The sequence below is a fragment of the Etheostoma spectabile genome, chromosome 7, assembly GCF_008692095.1.
Source record: "Etheostoma spectabile isolate EspeVRDwgs_2016 chromosome 7, UIUC_Espe_1.0, whole genome shotgun sequence".
NCBI classification, from domain to species: domain Eukaryota; kingdom Metazoa; phylum Chordata; class Actinopteri; order Perciformes; family Percidae; genus Etheostoma; species Etheostoma spectabile.
Window position 1 is genome coordinate 31,148,696 of NC_045739.1, and position 21,953 is coordinate 31,170,648.

At 40.2% G+C, this 21,953-nt stretch overlaps 2 protein-coding genes across 6 annotated transcripts in view; both read right to left on the reverse strand.

The window, feature by feature from the left end:
* Positions 1–8,922: 8,922 nt before the first annotated feature.
* On the reverse strand, positions 8,923–16,582 carry ttpal (tocopherol (alpha) transfer protein-like). Of its 2 annotated transcripts, none has more exons than XM_032522137.1 (6): positions 16,381–16,582; positions 14,529–14,755; positions 14,177–14,420; positions 13,325–13,518; positions 11,608–11,718; positions 8,923–10,487 (listed from the first exon to the last, which is right to left on the reverse strand). In XM_032522137.1, exons 1-6 carry the CDS (start codon positions 16,397–16,399, stop codon positions 10,221–10,223), a joined length of 1,062 nt encoding a protein of 353 aa, XP_032378028.1. In that variant the 5' UTR covers positions 16,400–16,582; the 3' UTR covers positions 8,923–10,220. The 2 variants fall into 2 exon arrangements, with proteins under 2 accessions (XP_032378028.1, XP_032378027.1); XM_032522136.1 differs by having other exon boundaries at positions 16,418–16,544.
* A 2,623-nt stretch (positions 16,583–19,205) lies between these two features.
* hnf4a (hepatocyte nuclear factor 4, alpha) overlaps positions 19,206–21,953 on the reverse strand; it is a 29,144-nt gene continuing 26,396 nt past the window's right edge. For all 4 annotated transcript variants that reach the window (XM_032522140.1, XM_032522141.1, XM_032522142.1 and 1 more), the window contains exons 9-10: positions 20,328–20,453; positions 19,206–19,815 (exon numbers count right to left, since the gene is read on the reverse strand). In XM_032522140.1, the coding sequence (XP_032378031.1) occupies positions 19,673–19,815; positions 20,328–20,453 (269 nt within the window). In that variant the 3' untranslated portion in view covers positions 19,206–19,672. The remainder of the gene's footprint in view (positions 19,816–20,327; positions 20,454–21,953) is intronic.

Here is a 21,953-nt window from a genome sequence, read left to right on the forward strand (position 1 = left end):
GAACAACATGTAACAGGGAATAAGGTATAAGATGTAAGATGTACAGTAGATGTTATGACCACAGTCCAGATTGTGTAGGAGGGCTAATATAGCCCATAAGACAGTTGTACAGCAGACAAGTGATATATGATAAGTTATACTATTATTAGTCTTAGTCAGACCTATCTCCACAGCGCTGTGTAATGAGGTCTGGCTAGTAGACTATGGCTACACCACACATATACATTCTGGGATATGAAAAAAAAACAATCAGCAACAATCTTTTTAGATGGAACTGCTCTATGCTAACATGATTGATTCCACACAACCCTCTTTGGCAAGTACATAGCTCTACTTTTATTCATTTTGGGGTGTCTTATTTAATTTTATAGCATTTGGAGAACCAAAATGATTCAAGATTCAAGATAGATTCAAGATATTTATTTGTCATATGCACAGATTTTACACCATGCAATGAAATTCTTAAGTTGCAACGTTTCCCACAATATAAAAATGTACACAATATACACACAATATAATTAAAAGATTCAGGTATAAAATTGCATGCAGCAGCAAGACATTAAAAGCATTATAAAAAGCATATACATGCAAAATGGAAGTGTTTATGAAATAGTGTTGAGTAAAAGTTGACATATTCCAGTCTGTGATTATCCATCAACATCCATTCCTTTCATTTTAGTCTAAATAATTCATAATTTCTGCTTTTCTAACTCAAACATTAGGTATAATATCCTATGAATGAGGTTTATTGGCCGTAAATTCCAAAAATATTTGTAAAACTAAGTTAGTGTTACGTAGTGTTGTTTGAAAAAAAGCATCGACAGTGTTGAAAAAAGGGACAAAAACGTAAGAAAAAGTTAAAAACATTGATAAAGATAGGCATGGTGTTATTTCAGTTAGACTAATAGCCGGTTTGATTTGCATTGAGAGATGATCTTATGCAAAGTATCCCATGCCTATCTCTATGTATGGTGAAGGGTATGTGATGATGGGGGCCATTTTAATTCCAAAGGCCAAGGGAACTTTATCAGGATGCATAGTATCCTGATCATGAAATAACTGGCCTTTAATAATAAAAATCTACCTCTATGGAAATTAACGTAGGGGGGTGTATACTTATGCCCCTGTATTTTAACATGGGGGGTGTATCTTATGCCCCTGTATTTTAATAGGGGTTATACTTATCCCCTATTTTAACATAGGGTTGTTACTTATGGGCCTGATTTTAATCCATAGGGGTGTAACTTATGCCACTGTATTTTCACATAGGGGTGATAACTATGCCCCTGTATTTAACATAGGGGGGTGTTACTTATGCCCTGTAATTTAACATAGGGGAGTGGTATACTTATGCCCCTGTATTTTAACATGGGGGTGTATACTTATGCCCCTGTATTTTAATATAGGGGGGTGTATACTTATGCCCCCTGTATTTTAACATAGGGGGTGTTACTTATGCCCCTGTTTTTTAACATAGGGGGGTGTTATACTTATGCCCCCTGTATTTTAACATAGGGGAGTGTATACTTATGCCCCTGTTTTTAACATAGGGGGGTGTATACTTATGCCCCTGTATTTTAAATAGGGGAGTGTATACTTATGCCCCTGTTTTTAACATAGGGGGTGTTACTTATGCCCCTGTATTTTAACATAGGGGGTGTATACTTATGCCCCTGTATTTTAACATAGGGGGTGTTACTTATGCCCCTGTTTTTAACATAGGGGGGTGTATACTTATGCCCCTGTATTTTAACATAGGGGGTGTATACTTATGCCCCTGTTTTTAACATAGGGGGTGTATACTTATGCCCCCTGTATTTTAACATAGGGGGGTGTTACTTATGCCCCCTGTATTTTAACATAGGGGGGTGTTACTTATGCCCCTGTTTTTTAACATATAGGTGGGTGTATACTTATGCCCTCTGTATTTTAACATATGGGGGTGTATACTTATGCCCCTGTATTTTAAGGAAGAACATTATTCATTCACAAAGAAAATTGGTGTCCTTAAAGGTTGGATTTTACCTCATTTTTTTAATTAAGGCGTTAAGATAAATTTCCAAAACATGATTTTTTTCATTCCTCTTTTTAGTCAAATTAAGCATAAACCTATGAGCACAACTGTATATGGAAACAGCAGACTAACAACATCCAGCAACGTAGGCAGTATGGAGGTAAAATGAAGTCACGCTCATAAAAGAGAGAGAAACAAATGAGTTCTGTAAATGTAAATGTAAATGTTCCAGATGGAAATGATGGAACCAGCCGGCTCACATGCCCAAACTATTTTAAAATGACTCAAACACAGCGCTTCATTGTTGCAATACACTTCCATAATTTCCCTTGAGCTTTTCTAATTTGTAGCCAATAGTTGCAGTATTTGAACCACTTCATTAAAATCTCCTGTTGTCAACTAAAGCTTGAACCCAATTATCCTTTAAAGGGACACGTGTAATCATCATTGTTCACAAATATGCTGTAGCTGTACATGCATGTCAGCCCAAAAAATGAATCCTCGGCAGCACAAAGTCATGCTATTTTTAGCATATTGTTTATTTCCCTTGGTGCAAGAGTGTAGCACGGGCACTGGAAGAATCCATTTCATTTTGGACTGGATCTGAATCCCTAAACGGATATAGAAATTATTTTTCACTTTTGTTAACATTGCCAGTTAGTTGGGGCATTCATGGGGAATAATCAGAACATTTGAGTGCAGTTTTTTTTTTTTTTATGTATTTCATCATATTTTCTTAAAATGAGTCTCTTGGTTTTTTAAAGCTGTCCTCTGATATTATCACAAATTCAATATGTTGATGTGTTTACGGGAGCATAATCACTACATTGATTTGATTATGAAGCAGTTTATGACAACCCCAGATAATCTATACTGTAATGACTGTAGTTTATGATATGACCGAGAGCAAACTAAAATGCACGTGTGGAAAAACGCAAAATGGTTATATATGTATTTAATGCTCAATTTCAGAACTATGTAGCAAAAAGAGATTTGTATAAAAAGGTTATTTGACCTGGCTTGTATTGATATTGTATGGTACAAATACCTATTATACAGACTCAAGACCTTTGATGACATATGCAATTATAGTAAGTTGATTTATTTTAACATAAACATCTTGTTTCAGGCAAACAACTTATAGTGCATCAGTTATTTTGACTTGTTAGGCGTTTTCCTCTTTCATGCACATAGGTGAGCAATCAGCATTAGCAGGGCCATGGGATATGCAAATGCAGAAATCTGCAGAATTCTGAAATTTACTTAAAAAATTAATTGAATTCAGAATGATCCCACACCTCCACCACAAGCAGAAAATCATGCACTGAACTATGAGCTCCTTGCTGTTGACGGTTCAACATGAATACTCAAACTGTTGGTGTCAATTGTCATATTTGTTTTCGGGTTCTCATGTGGACCGACAAGCCACTACGATATCCAAAACCCTTCGCACGTGCTTTGCACGAGCATTGCTTCTCCCCTGTGTGGGTTCTCATGTGGATCAACAATCCACTGCTATTTCCAAAACCTTTCCTGCACGCTTTACAAGATTTTTGCTTTTCACCTGTGTGTGTTCTCATGTGGACCGGCAAGCCACTAGTATTTTTTCTAAAATCTGGCCCGCATATTTTACAAGCATCAATTCCCACCTGTGTGGGTTCTCATGGGGACCGTCAAGTTACAATTGTGTCTGAAACCTTTGCCGCATGTCTTGCAAAGGAACGGCCTAGTCTCACCTGTGTGGGTTCTCATGTGGACCGCCAAGCCACTACTATATCAAACCTTTCCCACATTTTCTGCAGCAAAATGGCTTCTCATCTGTGTGGGTTCTTATGTCGCACTGTTGCTAGCCCTGGAGGAAACTACTAGAACTGTTGGGTCCTTGTAAATTCTGGAGTGTGGTCTAGACCTACTCTATCTGTAAAGTGTCTCCAGATAACTCTTGTTATGAATTGATACTATAAATAAAATTGAATTGAATTGATGTTTGAATTATGTTGGCTGTCAAGTGACCATTATATCCCAAAACATTCCCACGCTTTGCAAGAATATCACTTCCCACCTGTGTGGATTCTCATGGGGACTGTCAAGTCATGACTGTGTCTGAAAGCTCTACCACATCTTTTGCATGTTAACGCCCTTTCACCTGTGTGTTTTCTCATGTGGGCCAACAATCAACGTGTGGGTTTTTAAGTCTTGGTTGATTATAAAATGTTTTCTGCATGCTTCACAAGGAAATGGCTTGTGGTTTTTCAAGTCTTCGTTGCATCTGAAACCTTTCCCACAGGTTTTGTAAGAATATGGCCTCTCAGTGGCTTCTCATGTGGACTGTCAATGCACTGCTACGTTGGAAACGTTTTCCACATGCTTCACAAGAGTGCAGCTTCTCACCTCTGTGGGTTCTATTGTGGACTGTCAAGTGATTACACTTTTTGCAAAATATGGCTTCTCACCTGTGTGGATTATCAGGTGTCTAGATAATTATCAGGGTTCTAGAGATTGGTCGGAGAATCGGAGCAACAGGTGCGGTATTACATTCAGTTTATCGCACCGTTGTGACGAAAAGAGAGCTGAGCCAGAAGGCAAAGCTCTCGATCTACCGGTCAGTGTTTGTTTCTACCCTCACCAATGGTCATGAAGGCTGGGTCGAAAGAACCAGATCCAGGGTACAAGCGGCCGAAATGGGTTTCCTCAGGAGGGTGGCTGGCGTCTCCCTCAGAGATCGGGTGAGAAGCTCAGTCCTCCGAGAGGAGCTCGGAGTTGAGCCGCTGCTCCTTCTCGTCGAAAGGAGCCAGTTGAGGTGGTTCGGACATCTGGTAAGGATGCCTCCTGGGGGCCTCCCTAGGGAGGTGGTCCAGGCACGTCCAGCTGGGAGGAGGCCCCAGGGAAGAACCAAGACAAGGTGGAGGGATTATATCTCCAACCTGGCCTGGGAACGCCTCTGGATCCCTCAGTCGGAGCTGGTTGATGTGGCTCGGAAAAGGGAAGTTTGGGGTCCCCTACTGGAGCTGCTACCCAAACGACCCGATACCGGGTAAGCGGATGAAGATGGATGGATGGATGGATGGATGGATGGATGGATGGATGGATGGATGGATGGATAGTTAATTGGGGCCTAACCTTGAAAGTTTTCCCACAAATGTGACGCTGGGAAACTTTTTCTCCTGCGCGAGTCTCACAGTTAATCTCTGACAAATTAGAGTTATTTACGTTGTTAGTAGGACTTTGTCTGCGGTCTTTTATTTTTGGGCTCTACATTTCCAGATCCTGAGTCTCCACGCTCACCTCTGTTCTGATCTTGGCTCTCAGCTACATGAGAGTTATGAGAGAGGAGCTGTGTGGGTTCTTCTCATGTGGACTGTCAATGCACTGCTTTTTTATGAAACCTTTCCCCACATGCTTTACAAGAATAGTGCCTCCCACCCGCGTGGGTTCTATTGTGGACTGTCAACTCCTTACAACAGGTTTTACAAAAACACGCCTTCTCACCTGTGTGGATTATCAGGTGTCTAGATAATTGGGCTTAATCATTGTTAAACCTCAGACAAGTTATCAATATTGTTACTGGGACTTTGTCTGCGGCCTTTTTTAAAACCTTTTGGGGTTAGGGTTTTGGGGTTCTGATCTCGGCTCTCAGCTACATGACAGATGTGAGAGAGGAGCTGCTGGTCACCAGTGTGGGTTCGTCTCATGTGGACTTTCAATGCATTGTTACGTATGAAAACGTGTCCACATGCTTAACAAGTATACAGCATGGCCTCAAGCCTCACCTGTCTGGGTTCTATTGTGGACTAAAACTTTCCCCACGTTTTGCAAGAATACAGCTTCTTGTCGGTGTGGGTTCTCACATGGACTGTCAAGTTACTATTCGATACAAAATCTTTCCCACAGGTTTTGCAAGAATATGGCTTCTCACCTGTACGGGTTCTGACGTGGACTAGAACACTGTTTTTGTGTATTTGGTGGTGCAGGTGGTTTGTTTTTGTTGCCGTTTCTAGACCCTGGGCCGTCTACAGAGACCGCATTTTTTACAGTGTGTTCTGGGGACAGGCAGCTAACGGATAGTGATGTTCCACATGTGACATTGTTTAGAGCACCTTTAATAGAGCTCAACAGTGTGATTCTTGAAGGAAAATCCCATTGATTTCTCCATAAGGATTTGGATTATCAGCCATGATGTCTAAACAACACGAGGTAGACTACGAGCTACGTGGTTGGGAAACGGAATTGCTCCTTTTAGCAACTAGAAGTCCGTGTGACATCAACATGTTTTTAATTTATTTAAAGGTGCAATATGTAATACTGACAGCCAGCGTTTAAAATGGTTACTGCAGTCCAAATATTGAAAAGAGTCTTCTCCCGGCACCTTCTCGCCAGCATTGAAGTTCACGGGAGTTGCCAGGTAATGAAAATGCTACGTCGTCACACAACGTCAATGTTAGCATCCCCAATATTTACCCGGGTTTTTTTTACCTCGTGGGGAAATGAAACGCCACCCGCTGGCCACAACAACAGGACGGGGGTTGTTTAGGAAGAAAATTAGGCGGAAAAGAAATGCAACACGCGGGACGCAATTCCCTGTGTTAATTTTTCAGTACTAGGCCTACTACACTACAGTAATTGTTCTGTGATCACGAAAAAGACTTCCCATTGTAATACCTTACTTCAAAATTCATAATCAACACACGAAAATAACGACATTATCGTGACCTGTACACGAATCAACAGATTAAATAACAGGACCACTTCACAAACTGCCATGACACTGGGCTGGGTTATGCAACCATTTACAAAGATGGTGAGTTTTGTAATTGTTTTTTTTTGGCGCGGGGAGAATCAATCTATCAATCTATTGATCCCGTTTGTTTGTTTGCTGCTTCCATGGCTGCACTACAGCTGTAGCGCGCTGGGTCTGGGTTTCTGCAGGTATATCTGGCTGCACACAGGCCCAAACACAGACAGACATTCCGTCAAGGAACTGAAATTTCCCAGGAGAAAATACTGACATTAGCATTGTTGTCAGAAAAGTAGATATCTGACACATCGGGGTCAATTTTTTGATTAAATACAGTAAACATATTACATATTGCACCTTTGGTTATTTAATTATGTATATATATTTACACATTTGTGTTTATAATTCATTTATATATTATTTACTTCACTTCTTCATTTATTGACACATTTATTTAATGTATTTTTTATATATATTATACATTAATGTATCCATGGTGTAACCCGCTGCAGCAGAATGGATAAATGCCGTTAGGAGAACTAGAGGGAGGCAGAGGAACAGGCGTTTTTTCACAGCTATGTTGAAACATTACCACCTTCATAATGTTAGACTTTATTGCAGGACTTTTGTATTAGACTGCATTAGTTTTAGTTAGGTGTACCTAATAAACTCAAGTGTTTATTTGGCAGAATAAATTATCTTTATTTAAGAAAAGCTCAGACTTGTGTTGTGTTGTCTCCTGGTTATACTGTATGCACGTCAAACTACACAGCAGGATCTCTCTGATTTAACTAATCTACAGTGCAGTTAGTCATTACTGTACTTAACTAGCACTCTCTGGATAACTTTTCTTATAGAAAGAGGACTTAGATATGGAATTACTTCATCATACATTTACATGAGCAGGCGGATAACATTTAAGTCCTGGCCAAAGAACTCAGTCTGAAAAGTAAAATAATTCCTCCATGCAGCTTTGATGTACATAACTTCTGATGAACAGAGTAGGAATGGAAGAAGAGAATGTGTCTGTCACTTTTTACTTGTTAACATCTTGGTTTCCTAACTGGCTGTTGAAGTGTAGTTTCTCATACGCAAGTTACAACCCCGCCTTTTAATCCGTATGACGTTCCTGATTATGACAATGCAATCTGAAAGCTCAAATCTGCATGACTCATTTTACTCTAAAAATGTCATCACATTTTGTGGCTTTTATAGCTTCGGTTTCCTTCTCATAAGTCCATTTTTGAATGAAGGACTTTTACCTGTAACAAAATATTTTGTAATGGAGTATTTCTAAACTGGAATTACTGCTTCTACACAAGTAAAAGGATCTGAATACCTGTTCCTCCACTGTACTTCTGATCTCTTTGGGGACCCGGTACGCTGCTTATATCAAAAGTATCATGAAATAGCCACAGCTTCCCCAGAACATGCAGCAGCCCCCCCCCCCCCCCCCATCCCCAGTGCCACATCAGCACAAAGAAGACACAATACGCTTTCTTCCATTTGAAGTTTAAGGTCTTTACTACCAACCACAAATACCCTGCAACACAATGTAGCTTATAGTACAGACATGTTAAAAATAAAATATAAAAAGACAAAAACTATTCAAGTTAGGTTCGGGCTAACGCAAGAAAACAGATCCAACATTATTGCACATTTCTGTACATGGCCTGGTGGGAAATTTGGCAAAGCAGATACAGTCGGGACTAAATGTTCTATTTCACATGTGACTCCTGTGATCGGTGATGGCCCCCGTGTTAAGACTGAGTGGTGAGTAAACAGGTGAACTAAGGTTTTAAAAAAAATCATAAAAAAGACAATGACAACAACATAAGGCAGATTAGCTGAAATTAGAAAAAATTCAAACATATTCAAGTTAGAGAAAACTAGGCTAAACAAAAAGCCATGAAATACAGTGCAAGATTTGAGCAAACATTTACATTTACTGGTAAATCCTTGTATAATTATTCTTTCTCTCAACCACCGCAGCCGTCCATTTCCACTTCCCAACAAAGAAGTATATCCACTCTTATTTAACACCAGCTTTGACAATACACACAAATATTGCTTTGGTTCACACAATTCCAACAGGATTTATGATATATAGGGAAATCTACAGTTTAAGGCAATGCATTAGAATGATACATACACAAAAACTGTCTTGTTTTGTTTTTTTTGAGTTATGGGGTGATGTGACCATGCAGACAGAGCCCTAATGGCCAGCATGTGACTGACAGACTGTGTGTAGAAACTAAAAAAAAAACCTTTCAGTTTGAGTTCTGTTTTTAGAATTCTTTCATGGTAGAAAAATATGAAGTGATGACTGAGAGGGATTACTTTTGCATTAGTCTATACTTTGTTTTAAGATACCTTTAACGTGATGGGGTACAAAGCCAGATTCCGGGTTCTGTGCAAAAAATGTATTTCAAGGTTAGCATAACTGGGAACCTCTGGAAAGTTGTGAAGAAAATGTGGACAGTGGCTGGCCTGCTTGGTTCTTTTGGCAAATGACTGTAAAGATTTACAAAGAATAAGTTTACGCCGTTCCTCTCCAACTGGGACGTTTCTTTATACCGATTGGTGGGATTGCTGAGGACAAAGCTAGACAAAAATGATGAGACACTTAGTCGACTAAAACTTGACTAGCAAAAAACATATGTGAATGACTAAAACTAACAAGGACATTTGGCACAAGTCTAACACTAAATTAAAAATAGGTGACAAAATCAACACTACTGGTAAGAGCTAATGAGGTTTAACCATGTATCAGCTAATTTAAATAGCTCACCTTACTGTATTCTATTGTGTAAACTGAACTTCTGTAATATTGTATGTGGGGTTTTATTTTGCTGGGTGCACCTAAACAACTTCTTCCTTCCCGACAATATTTTGCAAGAGGCACGGCGGCTCCGGAGCTCAGTGAGACAGAAGCGATTGGTTTATAGAAACAAACAACCCCAGAGCGTTTTTTTTGTCCTATCCCAGAATGTATGCTCCTGTTGCCGGACCTTCCTCAGCAGTGCTATGGAGAGAGGTCTGCCACAACAAAGACTGGATTTTGTCCCCCATCTCTTACGTTGGTAGCACATTAGGAAGGGATCCTTTAACGTTCAGTATGGACAAGAGGAATAACTACATGCTTCAGTGTACATACGGGCGCCTGACTAATGAAACAAATGTGAACTTATCCTTTAAGTACCAGACATAACTTTGCAGAAGGGCCACCAATAATGGCCAAACATGCACCGGCGCATGTCAGAAGCCTCTTTGCCAGAGCCTGCAGCTGCCTTGGAACCAGGACTGAGTGCTGGGCTATGTGTGAACTACAGAAGTGTATATCTACCTATAGTAGTGCTGCTTAGTTAGTAAAATAAATCATGTATAATATCTGCAACTTGCCCTGTAAAAGTCTACGCGCATGTTTGAGATGAAACAGAAACCGTTGTCTCAGTGGTGGGCGTGGGTGCATCAGTAACAGTAGTATAGTTGCGAGCGCAGGCCCCTGAAGGTGTCGTCGTCCTGCTCTCCCTCAAACAGCATGGCGTCTGGAAGCACCACGCCCTCTAGTGGATCCGGCTGGCAGAACTCCACTATGAATTCCTCCTCGCAGTTCAGAAGCACTTTCGACCACGCGGACAAGTCCAGCTGGGCCGCGATGCCGCCGTACTCCTCGGGCAGGACCGAGCGGGGGACGTTCCGGTGCAGGGAGCGCAGGTCCGAGCCGTGGAGGACGTACTGTGGGACGAGACAGTACACAGACCGTCAGGGACGTCATCGGCCTCATCGTCACATTCATTATTCACAGTGGCCATTAGGGCTGCACAGTATATTTTTTTTTTTAATGTTATCGCCATATCAACAACAAACAATAAACACATAACGAAAGACTGTCATATCTCAAAAGACACTTTTTCTTTGTATTTGTTGAAAGAGTTATTAGTGGAAAACTGCCATCTGAAATCTTGCTGACACTTTTTTTAATCATGCTTTCTAAGTTCAATTCATTGTTCAATGTGTTCAGTAAAAGAATGTTGAAATGATTTCCTTTCATTTGCTTTAAAATTCAACAAGCAATTTGCTGTATTTGAGCACAATACTGAAAGCAGCATTGTTATCACGATATACAACATTATCGCATATTTTCCTCATATGGTGCAGTCCTAGTGGCTGTGATCAATATTTCATGTGAACTTAAAGACGTTACTCATTAAATCCACAAAGAGTTATCACCCAACTCTGTAGCATCCTCTCAGCTCTGCTGAGATTTATGGCTTCTTTCTGCCCGTTGTTTTGGTTTTACAGCTTCCACAACTTTACTGATTTTTACTCTCATGGCAAAGTTTTCGAACCATAGCCGGCAGCTGTTTTCAGTTGAAAAGCTCTAAAAACCAAGTGTACAGCAGCCAGACACGGTTAGCAGCTAGCTGGTGAACATAGGGGAGCACTTAGCAACCAGAGAGCCAGATTATTCTCTCAGGAGCGCAAATCAGAGCTACACTAATTACTGGACATACATTCATAAGTCAAATGAATGCTGATGTTGCTCTGTCTGTTGATTGTAAAAATAAAAACTGTCTTCTAAAATGTTTCCCATAGTTACTTCTATATAAGGAGGTAGCAAGTCAGTGATGTGCTTACAGCTCGTTTCCGCTGCCCACACATAAAACCCAGTTCCTGCAGGTTTAAATGAACACAAAAGGAACCCCCGCTCAGGAGATTTTGGAAAATACAAGGTCGTTTGGCTCGAGTTCATTCCCCTGAAAAGAAAATGCTCGGCCTTCTAGTTTGCACACAATTCCAAATGGTCCTTTGTTTCAAACAAAAGAGTCCGAGACAGTTGAAGCTCAGTAGTTACCCTCTCTGCCATCTTCTCCTTCAGAAAGGGCTTTATTATAGCGAAGATGCCTTTGAAGATCATGGGCTCGTTTATTATGTTAACGGCCTTGATTCTGATTGGAAAGCCGTCCTGTGAATTAGAAGAGAAACTGCATTCAGAACCGTCACAATACACAAACTACAATTCAGATGTGTTTTATGTAAATACGACACATTCTACATTTCAGATGTGTTTCATGCAAATATGACACAAACTACAATTCAGATGTGTTTTATGTAAATACGACACATTCTACATCTCAGATGTGTTTCATGCAAATATGACACACTCTGCAGTCACGACCAAACTCCAGCCAGTGCTCAAGAGCCACTGGTGTAAATGAACGTTTTTTTCCCTCGTGTTTGTTAAAAGGATAGTTCGGCTTTTTTGAAGTGTGGTTGCCACTTCTCCATAGTCAGTGTATTAATAGTCTCGCTTTGCCAGACCATCCTCCACGCTGCTGTGGAGGAAGGTCTGGCTAGCCAAACAGCATTCTGGGATGGAGTATTACATGCTCTGGTTTATCGGCATTTCTTTAAACCAATCACAATCATCTTGGGTGACGCTAAGCGCCGGACGGAGGCCCGGTGCCGCTTCAAAATAGCTTTGGGAAGGAACTTGTTTTGGTGGAACATGTGTACGTTCAAAAGTAGTTTTAGTCAACAAAAAACTCAGATTGGACAGATAGTCTACCTAGTTGTCTGGATTTACCCTGCAGAGATCGAGGACCAGGTAACCATAGTCCTCAGATTGGACAGATAGTCTTGCTAGCTGTCTGGATTTACCCTGCAGAGATCTGAGGACCAGGTAACCATAGTCCTCAGATTGGACAGATAGTCTAGCTAGCTGTCTGGATTTACCCTGCAGAGACCTGAGGACCAGGTAACCATAGTCCTCAGATTGGACAGATAGTCTAGCTAGCTGTCTGGATTTACCCTGCAGAGATCTGAGGACCAGGTAACCATAGTCCTCAGATTGGACAGATAGTCTAGCTAGCTGTCTGGATTTACCCTGCAGAGGTCTGAGGACCAGGTAACCAGAGTCCTCATACATCAACCAGAGTTTAAAATTACACAAGTTACCGGTTCACCCATTACAGTAGCATGAGCTATTTAAATTAGCTGATCCATGGTTAAAGACTCCTTGCGCTGGGACTGCACGGCGTATGAGGCGCGTCCCCCCGGGTGGCGGATGGGGGGTTACACCGTATGGTGTCGTGGACCAACGCAGTCTAAGGGAAGGACACCCTGACAGAAAACCACTGGCCCTCCAAGCTTGGGGGTTGGGCAGAAGGCTAACAACCTACTCCCGGAAAACAAGCCTGTTACAGAAACAACGGACATCATATTGGGAGGAGTGATGTCCAAGCCTTGTGTGCCTCCTGGCACGGAGAGAATTAAGCTTGAGCTATGGTTAAAGACATGCTCTTACCAGTGTATTGCCTTGTGTATTTTTTCCATAGCAAATCCTTGTCAATCGGTCCCAAAATGTCCCAGTTAGAGAGTAAATACTGTAAACATAATCTTTGTAAATCTTTAAAATCATTCCCTGAAAGAACCAAGTAGGCCTGCCTTGTTGAACCATTCACATTTTCTTCAAAACTTGCCGTTTTTAGCGTCAAATAGTTATTTGCTAACGTCATTTTGAAATACATTATGAAAGAGTCATTACATTCCCCGATGTTTGTATTTCTCACCTGGAGGATGCTTACAACTTTTTTGGCGAGGAAGGGGCCTGGATTGGACGCTTGGGACATGCCCACTCCGGTGTAGTCGGCTAAGATCACAATACCGTTCACCTGCGTCTCCTCCGGCTGGATCAGCTTCTCCAGAGTCAGATAAAGGGCCCTCACATTGTCAACAAATGGATAATCATTTGGTTTCCATTTCCCTGTAAAATGAGAATGAGTTGAGTAAGTGCACATCATGAGTAAAGCCTGTCCTGGAACAATTAGTCACACAGTATGTTTTTAAGAATTTGAAAAAGTACACCAAGTCCGAGGTCTACTAAATAAGACAGCTAAATGGAAAACAGTATTTATAAACTGGTTAGTATGGATCGTCGACCAAAGTGTCTCGCCTTGCAAAACGCTGTTTGTTTAGGGAAAAGAACAAACTTCAAGCTAGCAAGCTACATGCTAAAAAATGTAAAGTAAACATTTAAAACAAATGTGGCAGGACTGCTTGGTTCTTTCAGGGAATAATGGACCATGGATCAGCTGATTTAATTAGCTCATGTTACTGTAGTGTGTGAACAGTTAACTTCATTTAATATTGGATGGGACATTTTCTTTAGCTGGGTGCAAATGTTCCACCAAAACAAGTTCCTTCCTAAGACTATTTTGCAGAGTCAAGACCATTGTGATTGTTTTAAAGAAATGCAAACAACCCAGATTGTAGTTTATTTTCCTAACCCAGAATGCCTTTGTGGTGTAGCCAGACCTTACTCCACAGCTCTGTGGAGAGAGGTCCGGCAATGCGAGGCTATAAAATGGTTAAATCCTCATTAAACGGCTGAACTCTCCAGTGAAGATGAAGAAGTCACCAACCTGGCCGGAGACAGAGGATGTATCTCCCGTTGGGGTCGGGCTGTGGCAGGACCGTGAGAAAGCCCAGGTCCAGGACGTGTTTGACCGTGGATGGCTTCAGGTCCTGGAACACCTCCGGCCAGGCCTTACGGCCGGCGTGGTAGTTGAGCAGCAGCTGCAGGGCACGGTCATAGTCAAACTTCCTGGCCCGCAGGAAGCGCAGCAGGAAGGCGTCGTCCAGCCGGGTCCTGAGGTTGGGCTGTTCCTAAAGAGTGAGGGGGAAAAAATAAATATATACTCAATTCAAAACTACTTAGGCGATAAAAAAAACAAGTATATAGATATAGGCACATACAATGAGAGACGTTATTACCTTCAGTATCATGTCTCTTAGTGCTTGGACATCCCGGAGACGCCACTCTGGCTTCTCCTGGAGCTCCTCTCGTGCCTTGTGCACCAGCTCGGGGGTCAGGGTGCAGGAATACATGGGTGGGGGGGGTCCGGGGAACCAGCTGTTTCCTGTAGCTGCTGATGGGTCCAGCGGAGGAGACCTGAGGTCGATGGACTCATGCTGGTCGGCCATGGGCGGTCTGGGTGGACCTGTTTGGGAAAGATCCGGGTCAGCTTTTTTTTGGAGCTTTCACACACGGTGGTAGAAAGTAATTAAGTACAAACTCAAGTACTGCAAGTACTTTAGTACAGATTAGGACTGCATGATACAAAGAAAGTATGCAATAATGTTGTTGAATATCGCAATATAAAAGATTTTCTTTTTTCCTACAGTAGTATGACTCTTTTTTGCTATATTTATTTGAATTTGGAAAATTTGATTTCTTATGTAAATATAAAGATTTTGTATATGAATGTATGTATGCATGTATGTATGTGTGTTATGTTTATAACTAAATTAAAAAAAGCAGTTAAAATGAGCACAACCTGAAACATCTACAGTTACAGTTACATTGTATGCAGTTAAATGCATACATATGAATGCAGCAGGAATTTATTTAGGGAACGTTGTTTTTTGTGAAACAATTTCTAATTAAATTTGACTATAGTCCAGTGTGACTTATATGTTTTAAAATATGGTACTTTACCATTCCAAATATGCATTATGCACACTAAATTTACACTATTATGCGTCTATATTTCCAATTAAACTGATTCTTGTATATATCTTTTTTGTAATTTTTTATATTGTATATTAAAATTTGACTGTTCATTAATTCCTGCTAATATATAATAATTCATTCCTACTGATGCACAGACAGTTTAAAGTAATAATAACATTGGTATCATGGTTGTTAAAAGTTGTTTAAAGGTTAGTGAAATGTAAAAAAGAACGTTAGGGGAACATTCTATAAAGGTTGCAACGTTCGAGGAACGTAAGGGGAACGTTCTATAAAGGTTACAATGTTAGGATAACGTTAGGGGAACGTTCTATAAAGGTTGCAACGTTCGAGGAACGTTAGGGGAACGTTCTATAAAGGTTACAATGTTAGGATAACGTTAGGGGAACGTTCTATAAAGGTTGCAACGTTCGAGGAACGTTAGGGGAACGTTCTATAAAGGTTACAATGTTAGCATAACGTTAGGGGAACGTTCTATAAAGGTTGCAACGTTCGAGGAACGTTAGGGGAACGTTCTATAAAGGTTACAATGTTAGCATAACGTTAGGGGAACGTTCTATAAAGGTTGCAACGTTCTGATAACGTTAGGGGAACGTTCTAAGAACGTTCGATGTAACCAAACATTAATGTTGTTAAACCAACTTCCGTATGCAACCAAAACACAAACAAAACCTAACATTCAGGGAACGTTCCCGCAACCATAAACGAACGTTCCCAGAACGTTCTGGGAGCCAAAAATTGTTAGCTGCAGGGGAATATTTCCACAGTATGGTGTTATCAGCCTACGTTTATTTAAGAGTAGCTAGAGAATGTGAATACTTCTTCCGCCACAGCACATACATAGTTTACACCCATTAATACCAGTTTACCCAAAGTGGACAACTAGGACAACATACTGTATATTGGAATTAAAAGGTTCCCTATCTGAAAAGAGTAGTAGAGTTCCCTACAACAGCACTAACGCTATGTATTTGTTCAGCATTTAGTCAGAGCCTTAGTCGACACGTAGCTAGCTAGCTAGCTAGTTAATATAACCTGCTACAGTACATAACCAATGCGACAAAACTAAAGTCAAAAAAATGACTGAATACCAACCAGAAAATTCTTTCAACATTCAACGACTAGGACATACATAAACGCATTTTATCAGCATCCATTGGCCAGAGGTAAAAACGTCCGAGAGAACATAGCAACGACCAGAGAAAGTGTCAAAAATCACAACAGATCATGTCAGGGAAATCCTTTTTCCGGGTAGAGAGATGGCGCTTTCTCATTTGTCCATATTGACGCACGAGGGCGGTCGAGTTTAACGTCTGTTGTTTTGATGGTGGTGCTGCGTTCATGAGTCCCTCGGAAATAAGTCACTGACCTGAAAGAAAAATCGACCTGGTCATAAAAATTGTTTTTTCGTGCGTGTCTCGTGAGTTTCTTGATTTGTTTGTTTTTAACTTAAACATTTTTTTACCACACGTCATTTCCACAAAAGACTAACTGACTTGGCAACATTTTACTTGCTAAAACAAACACTTCAATCTACGTCTCTTGTTTCGCACAGCTTCAGTGCACTCAAACCTATCATGTTACTAACTAACATAATAATTAAATGGCCTTACAAAAAATAGAGCTTGTGTGTTTTTATAGTAGGCTGCAGTAGTTCAATGCATACTGCGTGGAGTTGTAGGCCTATCTGCTGCATATTTACATGTCTATCTTTGTTCTTTTTTTGATTGGTTTCTAATTAGTTTATTCCAGCATTGTATGAAGTACTTGAAAGAAATACTTGAGTAAAAGTACAAGTATCTTACCAGAAAATAACTTTAGTAGAAGTTAAAGTCCTTTCTCAGCACATTACTTAAATGTCTTAAAGGATCTGATATTTACTTTACTCAAGTATCAAAAGTCTTCTGATAGATTTTATATGTATTTAAGTATAGTAGAAGTAAAAGTAAAAGTAAAAAAAAACCTTTTCGTAATGGCCAAAGGTGTGTAACGTTATCTTCATATCATAACTGTCGATTTTTTTTTTTTAATTTTATAGATATATTTCTTTATTTAAAAGGGACAGTGCACATTAAACAACATGGGTACAGAGTCCGACATGTAAATGTGCCAGATTTGGCCATACAGGCTAATTCTTATCAGCAGTCCCTAAAACAAAGTAAAGTATAGATGCCTAAAAAATCTACTTAAGTACATTAACAAAGTACAACACTGGTTTGTTCTTATTTTCACCAAGTGGCCTAGATTTCTGTTTTTGTGTGTGAAAAAGATCACATGCAGCAGTTACACTTGAATACAGTAGATGGCAGATTTTGCCTTCATAGTCCTACTGCTGTCACTATAGGATCCATCGTATCAGGATCTGTCAGGTATGTTTTCTACTTTGAATATAAAAATGAATTCTTAATAATAATACATCTCATGTATCCTAATGCAGGCCTAGTCATATGTATGTATGCTAAGATGTTTGTATTTTTGTAAGACCAAAGTACTCTATCTACTCTACCTTTGAGGATGACTATCACGTCCGAAGCTTCCACTTGTTTTCTAAGTCAAACCTCATGCTAAATGCAGCACATTGATAGCAGCTACAGATTTATTTCACTGGAATGTAAAATAAATCCTTGAAGTGTCCACAATCCCTCTCCCTCTCCCAATCAGTGCTATCTATAATGATTTTATGGCACTTTATCAGTCTGAGGCAACATGTTGCGTTAGGCTATCAGTGAACAAGCAGCACTGCCACGTTGGACCCGCATTTTCCAACATGTCTGATTTCTTTCTGTACTTGTCAGCGAATGTGCAACATTCAATCCTCAGAAAACCCTTGTCTCATAATCACATGTAGTCGGAAATATGGTCTGCAGAAAATGCAATGTAAAAATAAATCTTGAGATTTATTAATTTGTGTTCACATTTTAAGGCGAAGCATTGCCTGTTTTTGTAAGGCAGTACAGGTTACAAGGCATCATTTATTCCATCAGTTAAACCATGATAACCTACTAAACAAAATATATAATATCTAATTTTTAAAACCAATACAACACACTAGTGGGAAACTTCCTCAGTGTGTCTGCCTGGGACTTTTTGCAAAAAAAAGTTGCACCACAGAGCTCACTATGTGTAGTAAGAGTCCTTGGTGTCAATTTTAACATGTTCAATTTTACTACTGTCAATGTGTATTTCCAGTACATAACACAAACCACATATATTTTAGTCTTGTCACAGAATGTTGGAAAGCGGAACTCGTTCAAGTGATTTCCTTAAAGGAGGATTCGGGTAAATTTCAACTCGTAGCTCTGTTGGTTGTAAATGTGGAGGTCTGTCAGTAGAGAGAAATATGAAACCAGTTGGTGCTGCCTACACCGAGTTATCCTCCTGCTAGCGTTAGCACCCAACAGGCTGAAACAGGGCAAGTTTTAAATATGTTTTTAGCTTCTAAACATATTCAAAATGTCATTAAAAGTGCCTACCCATGTGCAGTGATTCCTTCCAAGGGAACACATTGAATCTGACTGCAGTAGATGTGACAGAAAAGCGTGTTTTGGCTAGTGTGGACTTCACCGGAAAACAGGAAGTAAACAGAGAGACAGTATATGCACTGGCTGAATTAACACAACTTTTCTACAGCAGTCAAATATGCTGTGTTCACTTGGATGGAATCCCTTCACACGGGTAGGCACTTGTAATGCGATTTCAAACATGTTTAGAGGCTAAAAACACATTTAAAACTTGCCCTGTTTAAGCCTGTTGGGTGCTAACTCTAGCAGGACGATAACACGGTGTAGACAGCACTGATTGGTTAGTTTTTCTCTCTGCTGACAGACCTCCACATTTACAGACAACAGAGCTACGTGTTGGAATCAACCGGAATTCTCCTTTAAGTTTTGATAAAATGAGAATTTACTGACTTCCTGGCAGGAAGTTGACAAAACTTTATTACTAATGAAAATAAAATAAAATACTGTGCAATACTAAATACATGACAATGTAAGGCCTCCTGTAACATTCATAAAATACTGACGTGATCACGTCACCATGTCTAACATGAGCCTTGCTACACACTGAGGCCATGCTCAAGGAAGTGATGTTACCCAATAATAAACTACATATATACAACAATAGGATAGGTTTGATGCTTATAGTTTTGTCTGGCTTTTGCTGAGCGGTAGAGCTCAACTGCAGCTGCATGTGTGAACAAATGAATCCCTGAAGAAAAACAGCAATCTGCAAGGGACATCATTGCAATCATGTTCTATATATTTAACAACTTTATTGTTTCAGTCAAGAAAACAGCTTAATTGCTGTTAATGTATAAACTTATATATATAAAGACCCTGGTTTAACACAATAAAAAAGAAAAAAAGAAACAGGGTTCAGAGGACCGTTAGATGGCCTCTTGCTTTGTAATAGTAGGCTGAGGGATGGAGGTTGGGTGCTTGGGCACGGTGGCTATGACCCCCTGAGCCAGTTTATAATGTTCTGAGCTGGAGGCAGTAGGCGGAGACGGGATCGGGGTTTCAGGAGTGGCTGAAAAGTAGAACACAAAAAAACAGGAGCGAGTTAGAAACTGTAGCATGAGAAGGTGTATTTTTACCATTTTGTGGTATAACGTGTTTTGGGGCACAACACAATTTTCAGATAAAGGAATAAGCACTTTTGTGAAATTTCTCAGAGCATTAAACATGTTAAGAAACAATAACAGAAGTTCTCTTTGACAAAATAAGCCAGATTAGTTCCCATAAAGAATTTAGAGGATTATTCTGCCAAGCTTTTGCAAGTTTGTCCTTCCAGCTACAAGGTTACTGCAGGTAACACAGCTCCATGTGCAGGTAACCGCACATGGAGCTGGGTGACGGAGACTTGACTGTTAATTAAAGCATGTTTGTCTGTTCACTTGGATTAATCCTTCTGATCACACAGATCCACATTATCGTCCCAGTTTTCCTACTGTATGAATGTGACAGTGAAAAAACTAAACTTAGAGAATTAATATTAGATGCCACAACGGTTGTACTTGACATTTGTGTTTTTGTCCTTACAGATTTGACAGTTATGGATGGGCGTTGGCATGTTGCTGGTCACTATAATGTTGCTGCTGCTGAGGTGTTCCTGAACCAGGTGAGGGTGCAGGGAGTGAGGTGCGTGTGGAGCCTCATTGGCCGAACCTGAGAGACAGAACACACAAATATACAGTCAGTCTCAATTCACTGCAGCATGCATGTAACCACTAGCCTAGAAAACCCTGGGCCCTGTAGACAGGCATTTTCTATGGGCCCCTCCCTGCATCCACAGCTATTCTTTCTAGCATCTTTTTGGGCCCTCCTCACATGAGGGCCCTGGGTACTCAATCCCCTTTTTCCTCCTCAGTCCAACGCACCTGGCCTGGAAATCCAGACCCAAATCCATAAAATCAAGGGTCTGGCACTGAGTAATGAAAATGGTAACTCGATGGCGGCACCAAGCGTACATTTGAAAATCTCACAGCACGCAATTGGATAACACAACGACCAATCACAGCACCACACGGGGGGGTGACGTATCCAGAGCCCCGTACGCTGAGCTACCAGCGGAGCTAACTGGTAGATTGGACTGTCATCATCTGTTCAGCTCACCTCTGGCCCCGCCTACATCACATACACCGATCTGATTGGGTGCAGCCGGCTACAAGGGCATACACTGTAAATAATGGCTGTGAAATCTCCAGTTATTACTTTAGATTTCACAGGAACACTGTACTGTATATCATTTTTACAGTAGAGTGCTGTAAAGTACATTACAACCTTGTCAAAATGCCAAAATCACAGTAGTCTAAGTATCACAGTTGAAATCACAGTAGTCAAAGCATTACGGTAAAACAAAAATCACAATATAGCCACTAGAGTACTGTAAATGGTAGAGTAAACTACTGTATTTTAACTTTTTTTATCTTCTGTTGTGTTTAATTGTTTTGTATTTTACAGTGAATACGTAAAATACTGTAAATGGAAGTACAGTACCTTTACTGAAAAAGAATTCACAGTAACCTGCTGCAATCGTCGCCAGTAAGTTACTGTAAATTTGAAGTTAAATTTGTTACAGTGTAATTAATGAGCAGAATTACTCGCTGAGTAAATACAAAAGGTGCTCTCGCAAGAACTCTGGATTTCCAGATTGTGGGACCACTCTAGGAATGCCACATTCCTCTATAGCTTAAATCAAGGCTGCCCAATTTGGGGCGTGTGGGCCAAGTTTCGGCCAAATTCTCCTTTTAATATAAAAGTGCTCTAAAAATTATTTTCTTAATCCAATGACTACAAAACTTCAAAGGTGGATGTTTCAGTCAGAAAAGTGTCTTTCATTGAAATAAGTGTTCATGCTCCTGAAAAGAAGCACATGGATCATCTCTGCAAATTAATAAAATGACCAAAAGGCAGTGTTATAAGGGTTTCCGCGGGGTTTCAAAATACAAATTTTAGGCCTTCAAAAGTCTTAAATTGCCTGAATTATTGTGTTCTAGGTCTCAAATTACTTTATCTTCTTAATCTTCCTACGTCCATGTAACGCTGCTTGTTAAAAATATATTTTAATTCGTGCTGTTGTAGTTCTTTCTTTTGATAGTCCAAATATAATTTGCTGTATATGTACAGTTTTCTATCATTGTGTGTTGCTTTTATTCAATTTGAATA

What these genes read in the sequence shown, in the direction of transcription:
- ttpal (XM_032522136.1), bottom strand. Translation starts at nt 16,442, where the DNA reads ATGGATGCTGATAAAATGCGTTTAT. An exon ending in CATCCTCTGTCTCCGGCCAG is followed by an intron (nt 13,519 to 14,176) that starts GTTGGTGACTTC and finishes CTCATTTTACAG; the next exon opens with GGAAATGGAAACCAAATGAT. An exon ending in AGGAGAAGATGGCAGAGAGG is followed by an intron (nt 10,488 to 11,607) that starts GTAACTACTGAG and finishes CTCGTCCCACAG; the next exon opens with TACGTCCTCCACGGCTCGGA.